This window comes from Typopeltis vanoorti, chromosome 6 (genome assembly GCF_054136105.1).
Source record: "Typopeltis vanoorti isolate ZY-2024b chromosome 6, IOZ_Tvanoo_1.0, whole genome shotgun sequence".
Lineage (NCBI taxonomy): Eukaryota > Metazoa > Arthropoda > Arachnida > Uropygi > Thelyphonidae > Typopeltis > Typopeltis vanoorti.
This window is the reverse complement of record NC_143554.1, coordinates 46,136,824-46,162,262: the sequence shown is the minus strand read 5'-3', so window position 1 is coordinate 46,162,262 and position 25,439 is coordinate 46,136,824. Positions and strand designations below refer to the sequence as shown.

The window sequence follows — 25,439 nt, the reverse complement described above, 5'->3', positions numbered from 1 at the left end:
CAAAACATGGTCAGCCAAGCCTGAATGGCCATAGTTGTGTTTGCAGATGTAAGACTTGTGTTCCTCTAAGCGGATGGATTCTGATCTGCCTGTCTATCCAAAGTATGCCAGCTTACAGGAACAGGGTACTTTGTAAACTCCAGGCAGATCATACTTTTTAAGGAAATACCTCTGTAATTTTCACATTCAGTTTTATTTCCTGAGCCCTACTTCAGTCATCTGGAATTCAACCCTCTGTACAGTCCTTCTGAATTTTGTGCTGTAGCCACTGTAAAACTTTTATACTTCCATATTTGAGTATTTCTAGTTGAATATCATCTACTCCAGCTGTCTCTCCACAACAGGATTTTGATTTTCTTTACTTCAAGTACTGATATGTAGTCCTGATTGCATTTCTATTGAGTGTTTTCTGCCATCACTATTCATTTCATTTAGCAATCTTTCAAAGTAATTAATCCAGGCTTCTAGAATATCTTCAGTTTCTGTGTCACCTTTATCATCTCTGATTCCTGATTACAGTACTCATTCCTCCATTTCTAAGCTTTTTCAATATCCTCCAAAATATTTTGTCACCTTTCTGATATTTACTTTCTACATTCTTACCACACTCTTACCATGACTTCATGTTTCAGTAAAGAAATACCATGAGTAGACATAATAATTAAAATTATAATAACGGAATTAACGCACATAAAATATTATTTATTAGTAGAATTTTCGCCTGAGTATCTCAGGCATCTTCAGTCCATGTATAAAGCTAATTAAACAAAACTGACAATTCCAAAAGGTGCAACCTAAGTAGCTAATGTAAGATAACTAAAAAAAAGGTCAATAAATTTCCTAACTTATTAAACGACCTTTACTACCTTTACCATGAGTTGCCCTAGTCTGGAAATTACTTCAGGCACAAACTTTGTTTGCTTACACTTGGATAAAGGATTAAACCAAATATAGTAAAACCCCTTTTTTACACTTTCCAGGGAACTGATGGAAAAAAGTGTAAATAGCAAGAAATGTAAAAAACATTTTAAAAATGCTATAAGATGACTTACTGCTAGTATGTGACTCTACATACTAGATTACAAAATTTAATAACTGAAAATAAATGAATTTACAATTACTTGCATTTATCTATTTTAAAAAATCTTTAATTGTTGATTGTTTTTGCTTTTTCTGCACTCTTAAAAGTTCCACCTGCCTCTCCACAGTGTATAAGGCATCAAACGCCCCATGTCTTCTGATGCACTTGCAATATTCCGCCTCAAAACAGAGATAGCTTTCATTGCTTCTTTACTACCAGGGACAGTAGGTTCCTAATCACAGTCTTCTTCACCAAGGTGGTTGGAAAGGATGTCTTCTACACTTGGTACCATAGATAGCTTTCATTGCTTCTTTACTACTAGGGACAGTAGGTTCCTAATCACAGTCTTCTTCAACCACTTCTTCACCAAGGTGGTTGGAAAGGATGTCTTCTACACTTGGTACCATTGATGTGATCACATAGCATCAACATAGTCTTGAAATGAGGAAGACTCATCCATCACATACCAGTTGTTGGGCTCTGACATATCTTCTTCCTCTTGTAGTTGTTCCTCCTCTTCCACAATCGTAACTCCTGCCTTCCAGAAACAGTTGGATATTTGGATATGGTTTCAGGAGTAACATGCAACCATGCTTTGGCCACATAATGCATGGCATCAAGGATTGATATGGTCGTTTGTTTTGGGTTCATACCCTTATCATGCATAAACACAGCTTTTTCAACAAGCATTTTTCTATATTTCCATTTAAATGCATAGATGATGCCCAGATTTAATGGCTGAAGCTCACTTGTACAATTGGGGGGGGGGGACACTAATCTAATGTTTCTGAGCTGCAGATCTTCAGGGTGTGCAGGATGTTTGTCTAGCAGCAGTAGTATTTTACGGTGATTTGCCCCCATTTTAACATCCAGAGTTCCATCCATACTTAGTAGTACTTAGTAACATCCATACTTAGTAGGCAGATTTTTCACGTTCTTAAAACACCTTGGCTTTTTTAATTTACTGATTACCAGTGGATGTAATTTTTCTGATCCATCAGCATTGACCATGAGCAAAACGGTTACCCTCTGCTTGCTGAGTTTCCCACTGGGACACTTCTCTCCTTTAAAACACAATGTTTTACTTGGCAGAATGTTATAAAAGAGCCCAGTTTCATCAACATTGAAAATATTTTTCAGTTCGTAGTCCTGAATAATAGTCTTTAGTTCATGTTTCCACTGGTTTACAGTTTCCTCTGCAATACTATTACTTTCTTTACACACTTGATTATACACAATATTGTGACGAATCTTGAAACGATCAATCCATCCATTTGACGCAGTTAAACCATTAATCCCCAACCTCGCAGCAAATTCAAGGGCTTTTGCTCAGAGTAGTATAGTACCATTGACTGGAATACCTGATGCTCTCATAGAAACAAACCACTCAGCCACAAGTTTATCCAATTCATAGTATGTCGATATCTATATATATTTTCGTTTTTTTTGACATAGTGCCAGATTGCTTTGCACTGAGTTCAATGCTTGACCTGCTTTTTACTATTGTGTTCAAAGTGAACACGGAGAGTCCAAGATCTTTTGCTAATTGCACACGTGTTCCGGCATGCCAATCTACACGTTGCAGAATTGTCTCCTTTTCTTCTACTAAAATACATTTTCTGTCTTTTTTCTGTCTTTTTTCATGCAGTGCTGGATGGATCATCCAGCACTGCAACTATCACAAGCTAAATTACGTAGCAGAAATTCTACAATATACCACGTGCTTCTGAATTGCGACTACAAACACCAACACTGCAAGCTAGTGAAGCAATATTTCAAGACCTGTGGTTTATTCATTGATATCTAATATTCACGAGTAACAACTGTTACTTGGTAGAAGTGTGAACGTGATTTCACAATTTGTGTACGATCCTTGTTCATGATTTCAACACTGTGAATGCGAAATCACATCAGAACACGTTACGGGTGCCACGAGCTACTCACAGTTTAAAATTACTGATATGAAAACTTCACGGTATAAATTCGTACTATGATTGACAAATCACGGTATCGCTTATCACTACATCACTGCTGCAAGCATGCAAGTCACCATAATGGCGGAAACGAAACTACAGCCAAAAGCAATGCTATCTGGGAACAGAAATGACCATATTTTCACAGAAATCTGTTTCAATAAGAGGACATCAATTTGAAAATCAGTGTTGCCACCCAAGGAAAAACCACAAATTATGGGAAATAAAATCCACATCAAGTTGTTAATGGTGGGAAAACAATATATCATAAGAATAGGCCTTAAGACGAGACCAACAGAAAATGACGTAAATGGCAGGAAAACATAAATTGTGGGAACGTAAACAGAGGGTTTTACTGTATATAATTGGTAGCATAACCAAGTGAAATAACTTCCATGAACTATCTCTAATCCAGAGAATTTTAATAATATGGTGTGACACCTTTTGGCAACTCGTATATGGAAATATGACTTCTGCATTACTTCCGCCTTAGTATCACCACCTCTGGGTCTGGCTCCCACTGATAAGACCTCAATAAAGGTCGAAACCAGTGTGGATAATGATCCTTCCCATAATGCATAGCATTATACATACCCATAAGGATATGTACTTTGCATTATGGGATAATAAGACAAGCGATGAGAAGTTATACCACCTTTACCATAAGTTTCCCCATCCTGAAATTACTTCAGGTGAAAACTTTGTTTGCTTACACTTGGATAAAGGATTAAACCAAATATATAATTTTTTAAGCAAAATTAGTTTACTTTGCCAGTATGTCAGGAAAAAGACCCAAAGGAAGACCAAGATATAGGTATATTGATACAATAAATAATATCTTAGAAAGGAGAAATATAACAACTGATAATATTGAAGTCTCAACAAATAACAGAGTAATCTGAAGGAAAATTGTCCATATAAAGTCAGTAATGATGCAACTTTTTCATGTAGTATTATTATAATATCCTGGTAGACACACACACACACACACAAACGTTTTCAACAATATGGGATCATAAAAACTCTTGTCAACAGAACCTCCAACCTTTGTGAATGAAACAAAAGAAACAAAATATTGAAATCAATTAAACGTGTTGTTTATTTCTCTTTGTACTTTAAATTATTATTATTACGTGACACCTCCAGGGAGTCCAAGGACTAATCGAGGGAGCCTACTCTACAACTCTGTCTCCAGCACTCAATCTATCAACTACAACAAACTGCAACTACACCCAATACCATCTATTGCCCATCACCAGTATTTCCATAAACAATCACAAACATCCATGCCCATGGCGGGATTCGAACCCACAGCCTTTTGGCTGGAGAGCGGATACGCTAACCACTCGGCCAACCAGCTGGCATTCCATTAAAGTACAACATAGATAGTGAAGAGAGTATTGGACATAAACAGGCACTGATAAAGATCAATTATCTCCCTGATTATTTGTGGATATTCATGTCTCTGGAACCATGGTTTGAAAAAATTGTTGCAAATACAAAATCTCAAAAATCCTAATGACATGTGCATCTTTTATAATACAACATTATATAATTATGAAGCAGTAAAATTTTGACATTTTCATAAAACTTGCAATTAATTTCAAAATAAGTTTCCCCTCCCCTTTATGCTTTTATGCATTTTCATTGACAGTTTTCTTCAGTTATGCACTTTACTCTCTCAATTCTGAATACAGACCTTAAACTACCACCATGTCCAAAAAGAACTGTTCATGGAAACTCACAATGGACCAATTTGGGAAAAACTGATCAAAAAAAAGGCTGAAAATTAAATCTTAACTGGTTAGACTCAATTACAGATGGACACCAGTAGGTGTAAGCCAGGAAACAATAATGGCAATAGTAAATAAAATTCAGTAACGAATTCTGTTTGTATTCAGGAATGATTTTTTTTTAAAGATTTTTAAAATACGTTAAAAAGTTATTTGTTAACTTTGTTATCATATACCTAATTCTAGAAATCCGCCCTATCATTACATAATACAATATGTCATTTTTTCACATGCCTTCTTCCCAACAAAAAAAAAAAAAAAAAAAAAAAAAAAAAAAAAAAAAAAAAAAAACATTTAAGAATGATCCCTAAGTAAGAAACTGGACAATAATCAGGACAAAATATTGTTACTTGTTAGTTCATTCTATAACTGAATGGTTCTAGCCAGTAAACTGATTTACTATTCCCTTGTTAGGTTATACATAATTCATGCAACCAATGTTCCCTCTAAGCTGTGTGCATGCATATCACTCATAAAGGGAGCAGATATATGCCTAAAAACTGCACTCGCAAAATTTTTGTTTTCAGAAGTTTTAATTTACAATCAATTTTTCAATGCACTATAAAAACAAATTATATTATACATCATACTTGTCACTTATTTTAATTGTTATTTTTCCAATTTCTCCACTCCAATATTACTCTAACTCTTCCAACTTAAAATACTTTAATAAATTATTTCAGCCTGCATTGCGTGTGTGGGAAAACTGACGCTGATGTTAGCGAGTTGCAGAAGCATATTGTTTAGTGTCTACTGTGTAGTCACAAACTCATGCAAATAATGATGGATTTTGGTGAATTTAGGCAAATAGTGAAGTTACCTGAATTTTAAACAAATTAATTTGGTGCTCATAATTTTACAAGTTATAGGTAGACAAAAAAAAAAAAAAGGGAAGGGCAAGATTAATGAGAAATGTTACATAAGCATACAACATTGAGTCTGACACCGGAGACTTGCACACAAAATGTTTTATATGTGCACATAAGCTGCAAAAACATGACATGCACCCATCCACTATCCAATTTTCTGAAAAATTGGATAGTGGATGGGTGCATCCACTATCCAATCAAATAAATCGAGCGATTGAAAAATCACTCGATTCTGTAAACTCTATAGCAAAAAAAGTGTGGATTAATTTCATTAATTCAGTTACACTTCATTATCAAATAAATATATGGAGATTACATACTGTGCTTGAGAAAAATACATCTGCCAACTTTAAACATACTATAAAAGTTACTTTTAATAACCTGGCTTTCTGAAGATTGCTAAGTGCATGGTAAACTTTGCTTTCTAATAGTTGCACCTCCACTAAAAGATTTTTATCATCCAATTTCTTGAGTTCTCGCAGGAGTATGCTTCCTGAAAGAGAAAGAAAGAAAAAAATTCTTTAAATTTCTCAAGTATTTACTTAAGACATCTGGGTGGCTTTATAACTATACAAATTTTTTATACAGGATAACCTTGCATATGGCGTATCATTTAATGCTGTAATCAATTTTATGCTGGAAAATGTCTTATAACAAAAAATTGATATATATATATATGTAAAATATTTAAATTTAATAACTGTCTTATATTTCAAAATAAACCACTAGAAGAGTTTTTATAGTGTGATTGGAATTATGGATGAAGCACTGAAGTCATGAGGCGAGTATATATGGTCTGTTACATATGGTCTCTGTTCAGAATCAAGAGCAAAAACCCGAATTTCAGGAAGGGGGGGGAGGGAAGAAAACTTCTGTCTCTGTACAAGACCAACAAACTTACATCGACTTAAATACTCTTAGAGATTCTGAATGTCCTAGAGTTTATAATGAAAATATAAATGCTCAAGAATCAGAAGTCGCAACCCGAATTTCTGCTTACTGAACAAAAATGATAGCTTAATTTTAAACATATCTACTGCAATAATAAAAATATGGGTTATATCAACTCATAGAAAAAAGAAAAAAATATACAAATATTTTTACTTAAGTACAAATGATGAATGTCATTGTTATATACAAGAGTGGTCTGAAACGTTCTCAGCCTCGACCATAAATGGCAACACTATCAGCACGAATTTTTTTTTCTAAGTTGGTACATCTGTCATAAGCATCCATGTGAAATTGCAAGTCATTCTATCAAGTAGTTTGTTTTATACAGCTGTCTGAAGCAAAAGTGTTGTCTGTACCCCTTGAAATGGATAAAAGAAATTCATTCGAAATGGCCGTACCAGCCTTGAAGATGATCCACGTGAACCATCTTCAAGGCTGGTATAGCCACTTCGGATGACCTGCGAGTCAAAGTGCTTGAAATTGCTAAGACTGTAAGCATTTCAAAAGAACATGTAGGATATATTTTGCATGAAGATTTGCAAATGAAAAAGCTTTGTGTAAGATGGGTGCAACGCTTGCCCACAGCAGATCAAAAATGCACTCACATGAAAATCTCTGAAGTGCTTGGAGCATTTTAACAAGAATAAAACTGATTTTGTGGGTCGATTTATTACTATGGATTCACCATTACACATCAGAATCCAAACAGCAGTCAAAACAGCGGACAGAAGCAGGTTATTCAGTGCCAAAGTAAATAAAGTCTGTTTCATTAACAGGAAAAGTCATGCCATTGGTGTTTTGGGATGCTAAAGGCATTTTGTTTATTATCTTGAAAAGTGTTAAACAATAACTGGGGAATATTATTCCTATCTTTTAACCCGACTAGACGAAAAAATTCATGAGAAAAGGCCCGGTTTGCAGAAGAAAAAAATCATCTTTCATCAGGACAATGCATCTGCCCACAAAGCTGTTTTGGCAATGGGAAAATTAAGGGATCTGCACTATGAATTGTTGGAACATCCACCCTATTCCCCAGATTTGGCTCCCTCTGACTTCTATCTCTTCCCAAAACTAAAACTCTTCCTTGCTGGTCACAGTTTTTCTTTGAATCAAGAGATGATTGCAGCTGTAGAGGGGTATTTTACTGAGAACCACTACAGGAACGGGATAATAGTAATGGAGCATTGCTGGAATAAATGTAACTGCAAAAATAAAAATAATGATGTTGAAAAATAAAAATAATTTTGAAATTATAAATTCATTTTTTCATTTTCATTGTTAGGCCGAGAACTTTTCAGACCACCCTCATAAAGTAATAAAAAAAAAGTAAGAAAATTATTGCAAGTAATCACATTAGAAAACACATCTGGTATAGTGACACCATTCACATATTACATCAGAACAATTTCGTCTGTCTGGTTGCCCAAGTGGTTAGCAAATCCCACCATAGGCATGAATGTTTTGTGAATATCCTTATGTGAGAGATGAATTTCATCACCAGCAAGCATGACACCACTATCCTTTCATGCTGGAGACCTGAAGTGGCTTGAAAAAGTTCATTTCAGAAATTTACTTCACAGATTCATTAACTATCACCATGTGCTCCAGATCAATGTCCATCCCATTGGGTGGACAATGATCTGGAGAGAAGACCCCTGTCTCTTGTTTTCTTCAACTGTGTCATCAATGAATTCTTAACTCTTGTTGGCTACTCACGTGACACCACTATTAATGCTACAGCATTCGGTGTTCTTCTACTCAGCCTCTACTACAGAAGGCTTGCAGAACCTCCTCAATCAAGCAGTCAAATTTTTCATGTTCAAGGGCCTAAAATCATTGTGATAGTAAAGTATCTTATCTCTACCTAGCAGAACTCTTGTCCCATCAGGAGACAAGAAATTGAGGGTTAAGAACTGAATTTTCCCTGCATTGCATGCCCTTGCATTCTATCTCAGTTCTGGAGGAGTGGAGATACCTTTGTGCACTAATCTCTCTCTCTCTCTCTTTCATTCTCTCCCTCTAACAGGCCACTTCTCTTTCCCAACCACTCAAGGATCTTTTCTCTCTAAATGAGCCACTTTTAAACCTCAACAGCAGCTTTTAAACCTCTTCATTCTGAATTACTTCCTTCTTCCAAGATTATCACAGATTAGTCCTAGATAGTTTTTTTTCTGTACTCTCCTGGATAGATGCAACTGTTTGCTCATGCTAACGATTTAGCATTTCTCCATGACCCTGTAACCAATGTAGGTCTTGGGATTCCCTAATTGTGATGGGTTAATGCCTAGACTGCATCTATCCAGATTAGAGAAATTTCCCCCCCTGCACCTCAAAATTGTCTTGCTGCCTCTACGATTTCATGTATTAAGGATGAATATCGATGAATTCTGGATGGATGCTTGATGAAAGGATACTAATTTTGACTTCCTTGGTGGAACAAACAAGATGGGCTTTAATGCTGCAATGAGACTCACCTGCTCTCTGGATTTGAATGTATTATTCAATTAAGATAAGAATCAACATTTTGCCGACTCAAGTTCATACAACTCGGGGAAGAAGTGATAAGAATTTTAGAGAAGGGTCACAGAGCATAGAAACTTCTACCCATATTGCTTGTCAGAAGATACAATCCAACAGTGAGGGTTACAGATAATAGCTTAAAAAAAAAAAAAAGACTGGATCAACAGCAGCAGAATCTCTCTATAGGACTAACATTGGAATGAGGAAGCCTGACCTTGTAGTAAAGCCAGGAGATGAGTTAGTCATTATCGATGCACACAGCTACCTACTAAGCTGAAAACTAAGACTTGTGCAATTACTTCAAGAAGAACATGACATCGTACCAAAATTTATCTCTGCAACTGTATCCTTTAGAGGTGTATGGTGTCAGCTAATGGACTTGCTAAGCTTTGGCCTCTCTCAGGCTAATTTCAAGATATTCTCTTTGCATGACTTGTAGGACATTTTATTTCATATAATCTAGCAACTGATTATGTGGAATAAAATAAACTGAAATATCAAATTTTAAGAGTAATATTAAATAGCAAATCTCAAATTCCACCAATCTCAATCCTATGAGTAATTATTATTCAAAATTGTTTTTGTTTATATATATGTGCTGGCCCGGTTGGCCGAGTGGTTAATGTAACCACTCTCTAGCCAAAAGGCTGCAGGTTTGAATCCTGTCATGGGCTTGGATGTTTGTGATTGTATGTGAAAGTGGTAGTGGTGGGCAGTAGATGGCATTGGTGTAGTTGTTCATTGTAGTTGGTGGATTGTGTCTTTGGACTCCCTGGAGGTGTCAAGTAATAATAATAATAATTTCAAATCATTTTGAAAGAAAAAGGAATCTTTCAAGTAGTTTTTTTAACCCGGGATATTAAAGTTTAAAGCAATTCATGTCTACATGAAATAAAGTTGTAATTTTTCAGTTGAATAACTTTAGATATTGAACTGAAAATGAAGGGCGAAGTATTGGAAGTGGGAAGAAGGAACGACAGGATTATGCGAATGAAATTGGGTCTTGGAGAAGAGTGGGTGGTCATATTATGTGTATATGCCCAGCAAGTTGGTTGTACAGCAGAGGAGAAAGATGAGTTCTGGAACGTGTTAGATGAAGAAATGAGGGAACTGGAAGAAAATGAGATGGTGATTGTCGGAGGAGACGTGAACGGACACATAGGGAGACAGAATAGAGACTGTGAAAGGGTGCATGGCAGCCACAGAGTAGGAATGATGAACCAGGAAGGAGAGAGGGTTGTGGACTTTGTAGTAGCGTTTGATCTGGCAATTGTGAACTCATTTTTCTACAAGAGGGAAGAACATTTGATAACATTTAGGAGTGGTAACAACGGTTCACAAATTGACTACATTTTGACTAGAAGAAAACATCTTAAGGTTGTGACAAATTGTAAAGTAATTCCGACAGATCAAGTAGCACAGCAACACCAACTGCTGTGCGCAGACTTTAAAATAAGATCGAAGATAAGAACCTCTGGATGCCATGGGATGAAGACAATTAAGTGGTTTCACTTTAAAGAGGAGAGTGTGAGGAATCGTTTTAGGGAGGGGGTGTTAGAGAGGATTCCGGATGGACTGGAAAGTGTACAAGATTGGTGGAAACATAATTCAAAAGTAATCCTGAGCTGTGCAATCGAGGTGCTTGGCGAGACATCTGGAAAGATTAGAGAGCAGAAGGAGGGTTGTGGTGGAATAATAATGTACAAGTGGCAGTGACAGCTAAGAGGAAGGCAAAGCAGAAGTGGGATGAGTCAAGAGTGGAAGAGGACAGAGAGGTGTACAGAGAGAGAAAGCAAGAAGCCAAGAGAGTTGTGACACAGGCGAAGGCCATGGCATATCAAGATCTATATGATCAATTAGAAACAAAAGGAAGGACAGAGAAAAATTTACCAACTAGCGAAATGTAGAAATAAAGCAGCAAAGGACATCTTACATGTGAGGCAGATCAAAGATGCTGAAGGAAGAGTATTATGGAGGGATATGGACATAAGAAACAGATGGAAAATATACTTTGAGGGACTTTTGAATGAGGAAAATGCAAGGACTCACAGAGAAGATGGGCAGCCTTCTGAGGGGATGGTGCAGAACATCAGTAGTGTGGAAGTGAAGGAGGCCATGAAGAGGATGAGGAATGGAAAATCGGTGGGCCCGACAGAATTCCAGTGGAGGCATGAAAGGCACTGGGGGAAGAGGGAATTGACTTGCTGTGGAACCTGTTTATGAAAGTTTGCCAACAGGAAAATATACCCGAGGAATGGAGGGAGAGTACTCTTGTCCCCATCTACAAGGGTAAAGGGGATGCACAAGACTGTAAAAATTACAGAGGAATAAAGTTGATGTCCCACACAATGAAAATTCTAGAAAGGGTTCTTGATGGTAGATTGAGGAAGGAGGTTGAGATTGCAAAGGAACAATTTGGCTTCATGCCTGGTAGATTACAACAGATGCTATCTTTGGGTTATGGCAGATGATGGAAAAGTATCGAGAGAAACAAAGGGAGCTACATCTGGCATTTATTGATCTGGAGAAAGCATATGATAGAGTGCCAAGGCAAGAAGTCTGGAGGTGTCTGAGAGAGAAGAAGATTCCGGAGAAACATGTCAGGTTGGTGCGGGAAATGTACAGAAATGCGAAGACAAGTGTTCAGACCTCTCTGGGACAGACAGAAAGTTTTCAAGTAACAGTTGGCTTGCATCAAGGGTCAGCATTAAGTCCGTTTCTGTTTAATATTGTGATGGAGGTGGTAACAGAGGAGGTGAGAGAAGATGTGCCTTGGACAATGCTGTATGCAGATGACATCTTGCTGTGTGCAGATTCAAGAGAAGAAGCTGGAACTAAACTGGAAAAATGGAACAAAGTTCTGGAAGAGAGAGATATAAGATTGAGCAGAAGTAAGACAGAGTATATGTGTTGCACAGTGGGCAGTGGACAGGAGACAGATCTGGAGCTGTAAGGAAATGTCATCAGGAAGGTGAGAGACTTTAGATACTTAGGTTCAACAGTGGAAGAAGATGGAGGAGCCGAGAAGGAAGTGGGATGCAGGAACTGGAGGGAGATGGCTGGAGTGTTATGCGATAAGAGGGTGCCGATCAATCTGAAAGGCAAAATCTATAGGACAGTAGCGAGGCCAGCTATGACATATGCTATAGAAACTGTGGCCCTGAGGAAAAATAACATCAGCAGGATGGAAGTAGCAGAGATGAGAATGCTTAGGTGGATGTGCGGTGTGACCAGAAAGGATCGTCTAAGAAATGACTATGTCAAGGGAACAGTGAAAGTTACGAACTTAGGAGCGAAAATACAGGAGGCAGGGTTGAGATGGTTTGGTCATGTGATGCTGAAGGGTCATGCAGATGGATGTGCAAGGAAGGCGGAAGCGTGGGCAGCAGGGTGTAGGAGACTCATTATCAACAGTGACCCACTTAAGTGGGAGAAGCTGCAGAAGAAGAAGAATAACTTTAGATATTTCTCTTACTTTCATCAGAACTAGACATCTGTAACAAATTCACATTATTCAAAGACTATTGAGTAATGATGCTTCTGAAGTTTGATGGGCATGTCAAGTTATGCTACAAATGCATAACTTGATGCACTAACCCATTTTTCTTATATATAAAAAATGGGTTAGTGCTATTTATTAACTATTCAAAATTCTGTTTATGATATATTCAGAATTTTGAATATATCATAAACAGAAACTTATTTTAACTGATCTGCAACAAAAGAAATATCTAAGACTCCTCGAAGGACAAGACGACAACAACAAAACAAATTTTATTAGAGATCCTTAATACCGTTATGCCGGCCTGGTGGGCCAAGTGGTTAGCATATCTGCTCTCCAGCCAAAAGGCTGTGGGTTCGAGTTCCACCGTGGGCATGGATGTTTGTGATTGTCTGTGAAAATACTAGTGGTGGTGGTTGATGGCGTTGGTGTAGTTGCGGTTCGTTGTAGTTGGTGGATTGAGTGGTGAAGACAGAGTTGTAGAGCCCTCCCTCGATGAGTCCTTGGTCTCCCTGAAGGGGTCACACAATAATAATAATAATAAAATTTCATTAAATTCTATCCAACCAGTGCAGAATTTTGAATATCAGTTCAAATCATTTAACTTAAAATAACTACTGCAAAGTGAAGTTATTGGAATATATTTTGACATTTTTGTCCCTTTGTTTACCTATACATGGTCCGAATGGAACAAAAATTGAGAAGACGTGGACATTTTTTTCCCTTTTTTGTAAGGATTCTGAATAACAAATTTCAAGCAAATCCATCCAACCAGTCCTGGAATAACTTATATATGGATGGACTGACAAACCAAATTTAAGATGTACTCTGCATTTTGCAAAACATGTCTAATAAGTGAGAAAATGGATGTTGTCCAACCTAACATTATAGGCATGTTTATAATATCAAGATATGCTATCTTAAATAGTAGTATATTTACTTAACATAATACACTTTTAAACCAAAAGACAAGACGACTGATATAAGATATTCTTATACCTCTTGGGGGGTTAAAACGAATACCACTATAATCATTCTAAATGAAAACAAGCTTTTGTGTAGGACCTTAGTCTTCTTATTCTAAAAAAAGGACCATATGATCTCCACCAGTGTTTGGTGGAGATCACATGGCTGGCAAGTCCAGATTGGTCTGGCTCATGGGATCTCATGTGGAGAAAATCCCATGAGCTAGATCAATATGGACTTGCTAAACATGCCATCTCCATCAATCATGAGAGATGATTGATGGAGATGAGAGAAAAAGACTAAGATCCTAAGCGCATGTGTTTATATTTAGAACTATTATATAAAAAAAGCTTGTATCTAAAATGAAGAATAACATAAATATTATGAAAAATAGGGGAGGGAAAAAAAACATGTCCACAAGTAAGAACAAATTTAATATTCAAACGAATATTCTAAATTTATTCCATTAACAGCACCTGTTTCACATAAATAAAATATGAAGGCTCCAATTCTTGTTAAGTATCTCTCCACAACCTCATTTTTAATATTTGTATTTCTGTCAGTAATTCTTTATTCCAATAACATTTTTACCAATACTGAGCTATACCAGATTGACATAATAGGGGTGACTGAAACAAAAAAGACCAAAACTGGTGAGATCTTTCTAAGCAATAAATACAAAATGTTATATTCAGGCAATGACAATCAAGGAAAAGGAGTAGCCATAGTATTCAACACAAAATACGAGGCTAATCTTCTTGAATGGCAGGCAGTCTCAAGTACAGTAATGTGGGCAAATATGAGAATGGGGAACTGGACAATGAGACTTATTTGTGCCTATGGTCCCACAGAAGGTTCTACTAAGGTAGAAGTGGAGGAATTTTTTGACGCTCTAGAAAAAGCAACTGACACAATGAAAAAGGAAAAGTTGGTCCTTGTTGGGGATCTAAATAGCAGAGTAGGAAATGATTGCGAGACATACAAAAATATTTTGGGAAAATTTGGAGAAAAGAGCAAAGCTAATAATAATGGCAAATATCTGTTGGATTTCTGCTCAGGACATGGACTGGTTATTACTAACACCATGTTCCAACATAAAAATGTGCACAAATTCACATGGAGAGAAGAGGCTAGGAATAAGAAAAGTCTCATTGACTATGTTATTGTTGACAGTGATGTTTTCTCAACGGTGCAGGACACCAGAGTGTACAGAGGATTTGAAATTGGAAGTGATCACTATTTAGTCTTGAGCAGGATAAAATTGAATTTCATATTGAAAAGAATAAGATGTAAGAAAGTTTTAAAGCGAATAAAAGTTGAGCAGCTCTCAGATGTGAACTGTAGACTAAAATACAGAAAGATTATTGAAAAGAAAATGAAAGAGTTTGAGAACAGGAATCAAACCTTGGAGATTCAGTGGCAAACTCTGAAGAAAACATCTGATTACCCTATTATCGGAATGGATTCTCCTTTTTCTGACATGCGCAGAAGTATTGAGGGATCGCTAATCGGTGGGCGAACTATACCATGATATTTTTGTTTGTAGTTTAATCCAAAAAAAAAAAAAACATTTAACTGCCAAATTGCCAGCCTACCCTAGTTCATTTAAGTATCCAACTGCATGTCGAACTATAGAAATATACTGTGCATTGAGAAAACATTCATTTCCGATTATATTATTAAGCACACACTGTAGGGATGAAGGAAGGAGAGGTATCTGCTATAGTTTTAATCATACGTAGAAATCAGACGTCGAACAGAGACCAAATAAGCAGCCTCGTGAATGAATTTCAAATTACCATAACCAGAGCCGTGCTTAAGGGTCAAAGCTGTATAACTGAGAGGAGACCTCCACACAGCCTTTAAAGGAATGCGGAGAACCGACCAGGGCTTCTGACCTAATGTCCAATCCTCACCTTCTCGTGGTTCACCCTGTTGGTTATCTACTTTGATACTGAACGAACGAGGATGGGCTGGCAATTTGGGATTTAGCCGACCAAATTGTATTCTTATTGGTTAAACCAAAATAAAAAATGATGGTACAACATGACAAAATTTCATGCTGGCAGGGGCGTCGCCCGGTTAAACAAGGCCCCCGTTGTTTTCGCCAGGGAACCAGGGCGAACAGCGAAAAGTCAGCTACTGGAACAAATCTGAAAACAAACCCCAACTCAACATCACCAGAGTTAAAGATCGGTACTATCAATGTAAGAAGCCTGAATGGCAAAGAAATGGAGCTAGCTGAGGAATTAGATAAGTACCAGATCGACATAATAGGGGTGACTGAAACAAAAAAGACCAAAACTGGTGAGATCTTTCTAAGCAATAAATACAAAATGTTATATTCAGGCAATGACAATCAAGGAAAAGAAGGAGTGGCCATAGTATTCAACACAAAATACGAGGCTAATCTTCTTGAATGGCAGTCAGTCTCAAGTAGAGTAATGTGGGCAAATATGAGAATGGGGAACTGGACAATGAGACTTATTTGTGCCTATGGTCCCACAGAAGGTTCTACTAAGGTAGAAGTGGAGGAATTTTTTGACGCTCTAGAAAAAGCAACTGACACAATGAAAAAGGAAAAGTTGGTCCTTGTTGGGGATCTAAATAGTAGAGTAGGAAATGATTGCGAGACATACAAAAATATTTTGGGAAAATTTGGAGAAAAGAGCAAAGCTAATAATAATGGCAAATATCTGTTGGATTTCTGCTCAGGACATGGACTAGCTATTACTAACACCATGTTCCAACATAAAAATGTGCACAAATTCACATGAAGAGAAGAGGCTAGGAATAAGAAAAGTCTCATTGACTATGTTATTGTTGATAGTGATGTCTTCTCCCTGGTGCAGGACACCAAAGTGTACAGAGGATTTGAAATTGGAAGTGATCACTATTTAGTCTTGAGCAGGATAAAATTAAATTTCATATTGAAAAGAATAACATATAAGAAAGTTTTAAAGCGAATAAAGGTTGAGCAGCTCTCAGATGTGAACTGTAGACTTAAACACAGAAAGATTATTGAAAAGAAAATGAAAGAGTTTGAGAACAGGAATCAAACCTTGGAGATTCAGTGGCAAACTCTGAAGAAAACATTGATTGATTCTGCCAGAGAGGCATGTGGTGAGGTTGTGTGCAAGGATAAAAAAATCATAACTCCCTGGTGGACACAGGAAGTTAAAGAGGCAGTGAAGGAAAAGAAGAAAGCATATCAAAAGTTCCTGGCAAATAAGTCAGCTTTTACTCTTACAGAATACAGAGACAAATGTAAGAAAGCTGCTAAACAGTGTGTAAAACTAGCTAAACAAAAGTCATGGGAGGACTTTGGCAAGAATATAGAAAATAAATATCAAGAAGGTGGCAAAATATTCTGGAGGTTGTTGAAGAAGCTTAGGAATGGAGGAAAGAGTGCTGTAAAAGGAGTTAGAGATGATAAAAGTGACATGAAAACAGGAGAAAAAGATATCCTTGAAGTATGGAGTAATTACTTTGAAAAACTGCTAAATGAAACAAGCAGTGATGACAGCACAGTGATAAAAAACACTGACCAGGCACGCAGTCAGGAATACATATCCATACTTGAAGTAGAAAAAGCCATCAAAGGCTTGAAATGTGGAAAGGCAGCAAGAGTAGATGATATTCGACCAGAAATGCTGAAGTATTGTGGTATAAAAGTCTTACAGTGGCTGTACTGCATAGTTCAGAAAGCCTGGACAGAGGGACGAATTCCCGATGATTGGAGTAGAGCTCTCATAGTACCCATATATAAAAAGGGAAATAAAACTGAATGTGAGAATTACAGAGGTATTTCACTACTGAGTGTTCCGGGCAAGATCTATGCCAGTATACTTGAGAAAGAATTGTGGAAGAAAAGCTTGGTGAAGAACAAGCTGGATTCAGACCAAATAGAGGCTGTCAGGATCAGATCTTCACTTTATGACAAATAGTCGAGAAAGCATGGGAATATAACATAGACCTGTATTTAAGTTTTGTCGATTTGGAAAAGGCATATGACAAGGTGCCAAGAGAGAAGCTATTCAATACGCTACAGTTATATGCTGTCAATGGGGCATTATATCAAGCAATACTTAGTCTTTATTTGAGTTGTAAGTCAGCAGTTAGAATTGAAGGAAGTACAGGAAGATGGTTTAATGCTAAATCTGGTGTGAGACAAGGATGCACATTATCCCCTCTGTTATTCATTATCTATATGGATCACATTATGAAGGAAAGTGGTATTAAACCTGATATCAAAATTGGAGATGTTAATGTCAGCTCTTTGCTTTATGCGGATGATGTTATACTTCTAAATAAATCCGCTACAAGTCTGCAAGATTCTCTGACTAAATTGAATAGCTGTTGTAATAGATATGGTATGAAGGTCAGCAATAAAAAGACAAAGACAATGAAAATAGGCAGAATCATTGAAAATGTCAACTGTGTTGTGAATGGAGAACCTGTGGAACAAGTAAAACATTTCAGCTACTTAGGCACAATTTTTACTGAAGATGGTAAATTAAATATAGAAATAGACAACAGAATCAGCAAAGCTGGTATGGTGGGAAGTCAATTGAATAAATTCATATGGAATAAGAGAGAAATTAGTCGGAACACTAAATTAGCTGTATACAAGTGTTCAAACCAGTTTTAACTTATGGATCTGAGAGCTGGGTCAGAAGTAAAACACTTGACCAAAGACTAGAGACTGCAGATATGAGAGTCCTGAGAAAGATTAGAGGCGTGAACAGATGGCATCAATGGCAATATCATATTAAAAATGAGGATATTAGGAAAGAACTTGACATTGTCAGCATCCAGGAATGCATTAGCAGAGCTAATCTCAGGTGGTATGGTCATTTAAATAGAATGGGAGAGGAAAGATTAGCAAAACAAGTGTTCTCTGCCAGGTTGGCAGGAAAACAACCCAGAGGAAGACCAAGATATAGGTGGATTGATACGGTACAAAGTGCCTTAGACGATAGAAATATAAGATCTGATAATGTTGGAGTATTGACAAGTAACAGACTGATTTGGAGGAAAATTGTAGATAGGAAGTTAATAATGATGTAATTTTTTCATGTAGTACTGTCATATCCTGTACACCCCTTGAGGGTACATAGCAGGAATTTGATGATGATGATGATATATGCATTAAGTCTACTAAATTTCCTGCTAAGATTCTGATGTACTTACAGAGAACATCACAAAATACAGTAAGGATTAATTACCATATTTGCCAGTGCATAAGATGCACTAACAAACAAGATATAGAGGCATTTTTTTGGAAAAAAAAATTTATCAAATAAAAAAGTATACTTTTTTGTAAATAATTATAACATCTTTATCATACATTATCAATGGAAACAATTTCAGAGAATTTTGGTGTAAAACAATTATGTATCAAGAAACAAATGTAGGATCACTATAATGGTTTAAATCTTCATCCTCATCTTCAAAGTTAGACAAATTATCTTCTGAAATCTCTTCCATATTTGAAACAGTCATCACTTGCTTCAAACAATAAATCATCTTCAGTTTATTTTTGTGGCCACTAGTTTTAACAATAATACTTTTTGCACTTTTGACATATACTGTTTTGTTCAAATGTCACAGATACCTCATCCATATTTCCTATTTGACAGTTCAGAGTTCCCTTGTTTCCTAGCATTAATGACATACTTATGAAAGTCAATTATTTTATTTTAATATTCATCCAACATCTTGTGATATTTTTGTTTTCATTCGCATACATAGGTTATTTCTTTTCATAAACCTATGGCACCATGATGCTGAACTTGTAAATTAAACAATACTTCTGTCTGTTGCCATTCGTTTTGAATGATGAATAATCATTTTTGTGGATACTGAAATATCGGATTTTCTATTGTTTAATACTCACATTTTTAATTCTTCCTGAAGTTCTGTCCTTTTTTACAATTCCTTTATGAAGATTATGTTTATTACTTTTAGTCTCTTTTAAGTCATTGTTCTTGTTTTCTCCAGGTTTGTATAATTTTTTTTGGTTGGCAGCACAAAATATCATGCTGCTGCACGATTACCATTTTCCATTTCATATGCAATGACACAAAGTTTGAAAGCAATGTTACAGCAATGTCTACGTTGCTTTCGAGCTGCGGTTAACAATAAAAACAATCTTAAATACTAGAATATCACTAATTCTATTGCACTTGAAAGACCATTGGATGTATGACTTGTCAACGGTCATTATGAAACTACACAAGGGCAAGCTGTCAAGCATCGGACTGACAACTGTCGAGTGCCGTGCGCTGTGTTTAAAATAAAATCATGTGCATTACATTCCATTTCACTATACAGAACATATCAGTTGTCTTCTTTAATTAGTTATAGTTATCTGTATTTTAAATTTATTACATATTTAATTCAAAATCATATATCACAAATAGGTGATAGTAGAAGTGTAAAATAACACATTTTGACCAATCATAATCCTAAGTGATAATAGCAACTCCAGAAATTACAGTGGAATTGCACTACTTACTACTATGCTGGAAATCTATAAGAGAATGCTGTAAACCAAACTGAACCATACATATCACCTCTTCTGCTCAAAAATCAAGCATGTTTCTTGAAAAACAGAAGCTCTGCTGAACATATCCACTGCCATTAAAAGGTTGCTAGAAGTAGCAAGAGATAAAGCCTTCCTTTAATCTTAAACTTCATAGATTTCTTGAAAACCTTTAGTTCAATCAATAGTTAAATTATATTCATAATTCTTATGGCATACCCTTGAAAATAATCAAAGCAATAGCAGAACTATACTAGAATTACCATGCAAAGGTAATGGTTAATGGAGAGATGACTGTGAACTTTCCTATTTCCACTGGAGTTCTCCAGGAAGATTCTTTAGCACCATATATTTTTATTATTATTACCCTTGACTATGTATTCACACTTGTAGAAAATGGGTGCAGAATAACTCTCAAAGATTCGGCAGGACAAAACCACATAAGCAGTCTCTGTTTTGCATACCATAGTGTGCTGATTGACTCCAACATTGACTGCCCAAAACCACCTAGATAATTTATATGTGCAGTATTGATGGGGTTGGCAGTCAACAGTAGTAATCCTAAAGAGCAGACTAAAAGATGACAATTTTGAAGATGTGCTTTTCAATACCTTGGTTAACACATGATATCAGAATTGGAGATGTTAATGTCAGCTCTTTGCTTTATGTGGACGATGTTATACTTCTAAATAAATCTGCTACAAGTTTGCAAGAGTCCCTGACTAAATTGAATAACTGTTGTAATAGATATGGTATGAAGGCGAGCATTAAAAAGACAAAGACAATGAAAATACGTAGAATTGTTGAAAATGTCAACTGTTTGTGAACGGGGAACCTGTGGAACAAATAAAACATTTCAGCTACTTAGGCACATTTTTTAATGAAGATGGTAAATTAAATATGGAAATAGACAACAGAATCAACAAAGCTGGTATGGTAGGAAGTTAATTGAATAAATTCATATGGAATAAGAGAGAAATTAGTCGGAACACTGAATTAGCTGTATACAAGACAGTGTTCAAACCAGTTTTAACTTATGGATCTGCGAGCTGGGTCAGAAGTAAAACACTTGACCAAAGACTAGAGACTGCAGATATGAGATTCTGATAAAGATTAGAGGTGTGAACAGATCGCATCAATGGCAATATCATATTAAAAACAAGGATATTAGGAAAGAACTTGATATTGTCGGCATCCAGGAATGCATTAGCAGAGCTAATCTCAGGTGGTATGGTCACTTAAACAGAATGGGTGAGGAAAGATTAGCAAAACAAGTGTTCTCTGCCAGGTTGGCAGGAAAACGACCCAGAGGAAGACCGAGATATAGGTGGATTGATACGGTACAATGTGCCTTAGACGATAGAAATATAAGATCTGATAATGATAATATTGGAGTCTTGACAAGTGACAGACTGATTTGGAGGAAAATTGTAGATAGGAAGTTAGTAATGATGTAAATTTTTCATCTAGTACTATCATATCCTGTACACCTCTTGATGGTACATGTCAGGAATTTGATGATGATTATGGTTAACACATTAATACTCGGACATAATGAATGAAAGCACAAAGCTCTTCAGTTCATAAAAGCCTAACTTATATCTGGAAATCCAACCTCATCACCACAAATACCAAAATTCATCTCTATAAAACTACCAGTCAAGACATTTACATATGGTACCCAGACATGGAACATCACTACACAGCGAGCATTTATCATCATCAATAGCTTTAGAACAACATGATCAACAATAGGATATGCATGGCAAGATCGTGTTCTTAATACCATCATTTTCAAAGAAAGCCAACCAACAAACTCCTAATAGAAGTAATCCAGAAAAGTCAGCTAAGGTGGTTGGGGACACGAACTTAGACATTCGTCTTCACCTGCATTCAGTAGTCTCACTCTCTCTACAGACAAACTAACAGACAGATGAAGACCAAAAAAACATTTTTTTGCTAGTACATAAATTAACTTTTTAAAAACGAGACTCGTGAACCATTTGACACCAAACAGAGTAACTTAGTTCACTTTCATTTAGTAAACTTTATCTCCATGAATTATTATATGAATAGATCAGTATATGTTTTCCTATTTATACATAAATTAATGATGAATATGATGTTTATATTTGTTTGAGCCATGTTTGGAAGGTGCATTTAAAACTGGCAAGTTAATTAAAAGGTTCTACTATTAAAGAGTTTCTGGAATTTTTATTTTCCTCTGCAGTTTCCTTTGATAATGGAGTAGATTACAAATCTAGAGATAAGCAAAACTAGACTGATATTATCCATTAGAAGATTCGAGATGTGAACAGACTCTGATTGATGTTTTGTAGCATGCAACACCATTTTAACACAAGTTCTAAGAGCACAATGCATACATGATGAAAAATGAGTGATCACATCATTATGTTTTGTTCTTACACTGGTATTGGAAAGAATATGCTTAAGAACAGTTATAATTAAATTTGATAAGTGTATAAGTGATTCTTTTTCCACAAAGAATTTCATTCTTGTCATTGTGTATATGCGTAGGAGTTTCTGTCCCTGCAATTTCTTAGAAATTTTTGAATCTTTGGAGTCTCAGGGCCTGGGAAAAACAGCACAAGACTTGAGATCTTTCATAAATTTAAATGTGAAACAGAAGAACGTCATTGATACATATCAAGAGACACATTTTCTTTAAAACTTCCTTTAGATTTTTTAGTTATTGAAAAATTGATTATGAAATAGACATGTACTTAACTGCAGCAATACAGTGACAAAAATATAAAATTAAAGTGGCATGTATCCCCCTAAAGTCTTTTTGCATACCCCTGGAGTACACATACCACAATTTGGGAAGCACTGTGCTATATTATTCTTTGAATTAGCAAAATACTGGCTTGTAATTATTTAAATTTATTATATAACATTTATTATTAGAATCTTTGGTTCATTTCTTTTTTCCAGAAAACTTCAATATGATGGTTGTTTTTGAGTTTTAGATATTACACACCTCTGTATTGTTTGTAAAACTTACCTTTTGGTATGGCTCACATTGAAATTGTGTGCATGTCATTTAGTTATGTTAACTTGTTTGATATTATTCTTGCTTTACTTTTTTTTAATTATTTTTCTAAACTGCTATACTGAATAACTTCTTCAGATTGTTTTCAGTTGACTTTGTTGTTTAAAGATTATAGTCCGAATATGTAAAAGATGAACATTTATCAGTACTTATCTAAAAATTCAAATAAATAAATTGTTATCCATTTCATAAGTACCTTTTGACATAACCATAATACGTTTGAAATAGAAACATTAAAAAGAACAGGCTAATAACGTAATTATTTAAATGATCTAGAATAACATTTGTAGGCTTCCGCTATCATGTGAATAATCTTTTAATGTTGTCATAATTGTTTTTCTTTCCCCTCTTACATAATGATGAAGATATTCTATTTCTAAATGCCCATTATTTACATTAAGATGTAATCAAATTTTGCTCATGCTTAGCAGAAAGTTATTTTAGTGCAGAACTAATGTTACTTAGTGAAACCCCCCACCCTTCTTTCCCTTCATACTTATGAAAATAATACTTTCATACTTCATTTTATGAAAATAATATGGCTGATGGTATAGAATTTACAGCACTGTGTTTCAAAACTAAATTTTCACATAATTTTCCTGGAGCATGAAACATTTGTGTTACAGTTCAAATTGTTGTAATATTATTGATTTTTTGTAGCCGTATTTTAGTAACTTGTTTTATAGCAAATGTATAGATTTAGTTCATACTGAAGTGCAACAAGGTTCAGGATATACCATATTTGCCAGCATATAAGATGCACTTTTTATCCCCTAAAATTTGTTTCAAAACTGGGGTGCATCTTTATCTTAAGATAAAGATGCCCTTATCTTAAGAGCAATTCCCAAATAGCTGTAAATTTTATTTTTTTTAAATTTCAGTTTTTTAAAACTTTAGAAGGTGCCAAAATAGGACTTAAGATCTTTTGTCCAGTACAATTGTATTGTTTCACTTACTCACTGTTGCTTATACATGCTGTGTTGTGTTCTAATGATGCTCATTAGAAATTCAGTGAAATATAAGCAAGTTAAAACATCTTTTTATAAAACAGTTTGTTTGGTGTTGTTAATACTGTTAAAAACAACTCATGAGTATATAAGAAAGTTTTAAAAAAAATTAAAGTTGAGCAGCTTTTACAGGTAAAGTGTAGACTTGACTATACAAACATTAGTGAAAAAAAAATGAAACAGTTTTATAAGAAGAACCAACCCTTAGAGTTTCAGTGGCAAAATCTGAAGAAGACATTAAGTCAGTCAGTGAGGTATGTGGTGAAGTTATCTGCAAGGATAGGAAATTAAGAACACCATGGTTGACACAAGAAGTTAAACAGTTCTGGAAAAGAAGAAAGCATACCAAAAGCTTTTAGCAAAAAACTTGGCAGATTCCCTAATACAGAGAAAAATGTAAGAGAGCTACGCAACTTTTAAAAGTATCTAAACAAAAGTCATAGGAAGACTTTGGTAAGAATATAAAAAATAAATATAAGGTGACAAAATGTTCTGGAGGCTATTGAAAAAAAACTTAGAAATGGAGGAAAGTGTACTTCAAAAGGAATCAAAGATGATAAAGGTGGCATGAAAATTGAAGATAAGAATATCCTAGATGTACTAGAAAATTTTCAAGAGGAATGCAAAGCAGTACATATCGATACCAGAAGTAGAAAAAGCCATCAAAAACTAGAAATGTGGAAAGGCAGCTGGAGTAGATGATTTTCAGTCAAAAATGCTTTAGTATGGACGTATAAAAGTTTTGCAGGTTACACTATGTAATTCAGAGGGCCTGGTCAAAGGGTCAGAAGGTCTAATCATCTGGAATGAGTAGACGTTCAAATTTCCATCTATTAAAAGGGAACAAAGTTAAATGTGAGAATTAGAAAGCAATTTCTCTAAGTGTTCCAGGTAAGATTTATGAAAGCACACTTGAAGACGTTGATAAAAATTGTGGAAGAGAAACTTGGAGAAGAACAAGCTGCATTCAGGCCAAACAGAGGTTGGTTCTCAAGATCAGATTTTCACTTTACGACAAGTAGTTGATAAATTAAGTGAATATGACAAGAATCCATACTTAAGTTTTGTAGATCTGAAAAAGGCATATGACAAGATGCCCAGAGAAAAGCTTTTCAAAAGCTCTGCAATTAAAAGGGGTAAATGGAACATTATACAGA

General features: G+C 35.6%; 1 protein-coding gene across 1 annotated transcript in view; it reads right to left on the bottom strand.

Moving 5' to 3' along the window:
• The window catches only part of LOC150105429 (26S proteasome non-ATPase regulatory subunit 11-like), a 324,220-nt gene that overhangs the window by 149,279 nt on the left and 149,502 nt on the right, over nt 1-25,439 (bottom strand). The window contains exon 6 of the mRNA XM_090393957.1: nt 6,098-6,209. Within this exon, the coding sequence (XP_090250083.1) occupies nt 6,098-6,209 (112 nt within the window). The remainder of the gene's footprint in view (nt 1-6,097; nt 6,210-25,439) is intronic.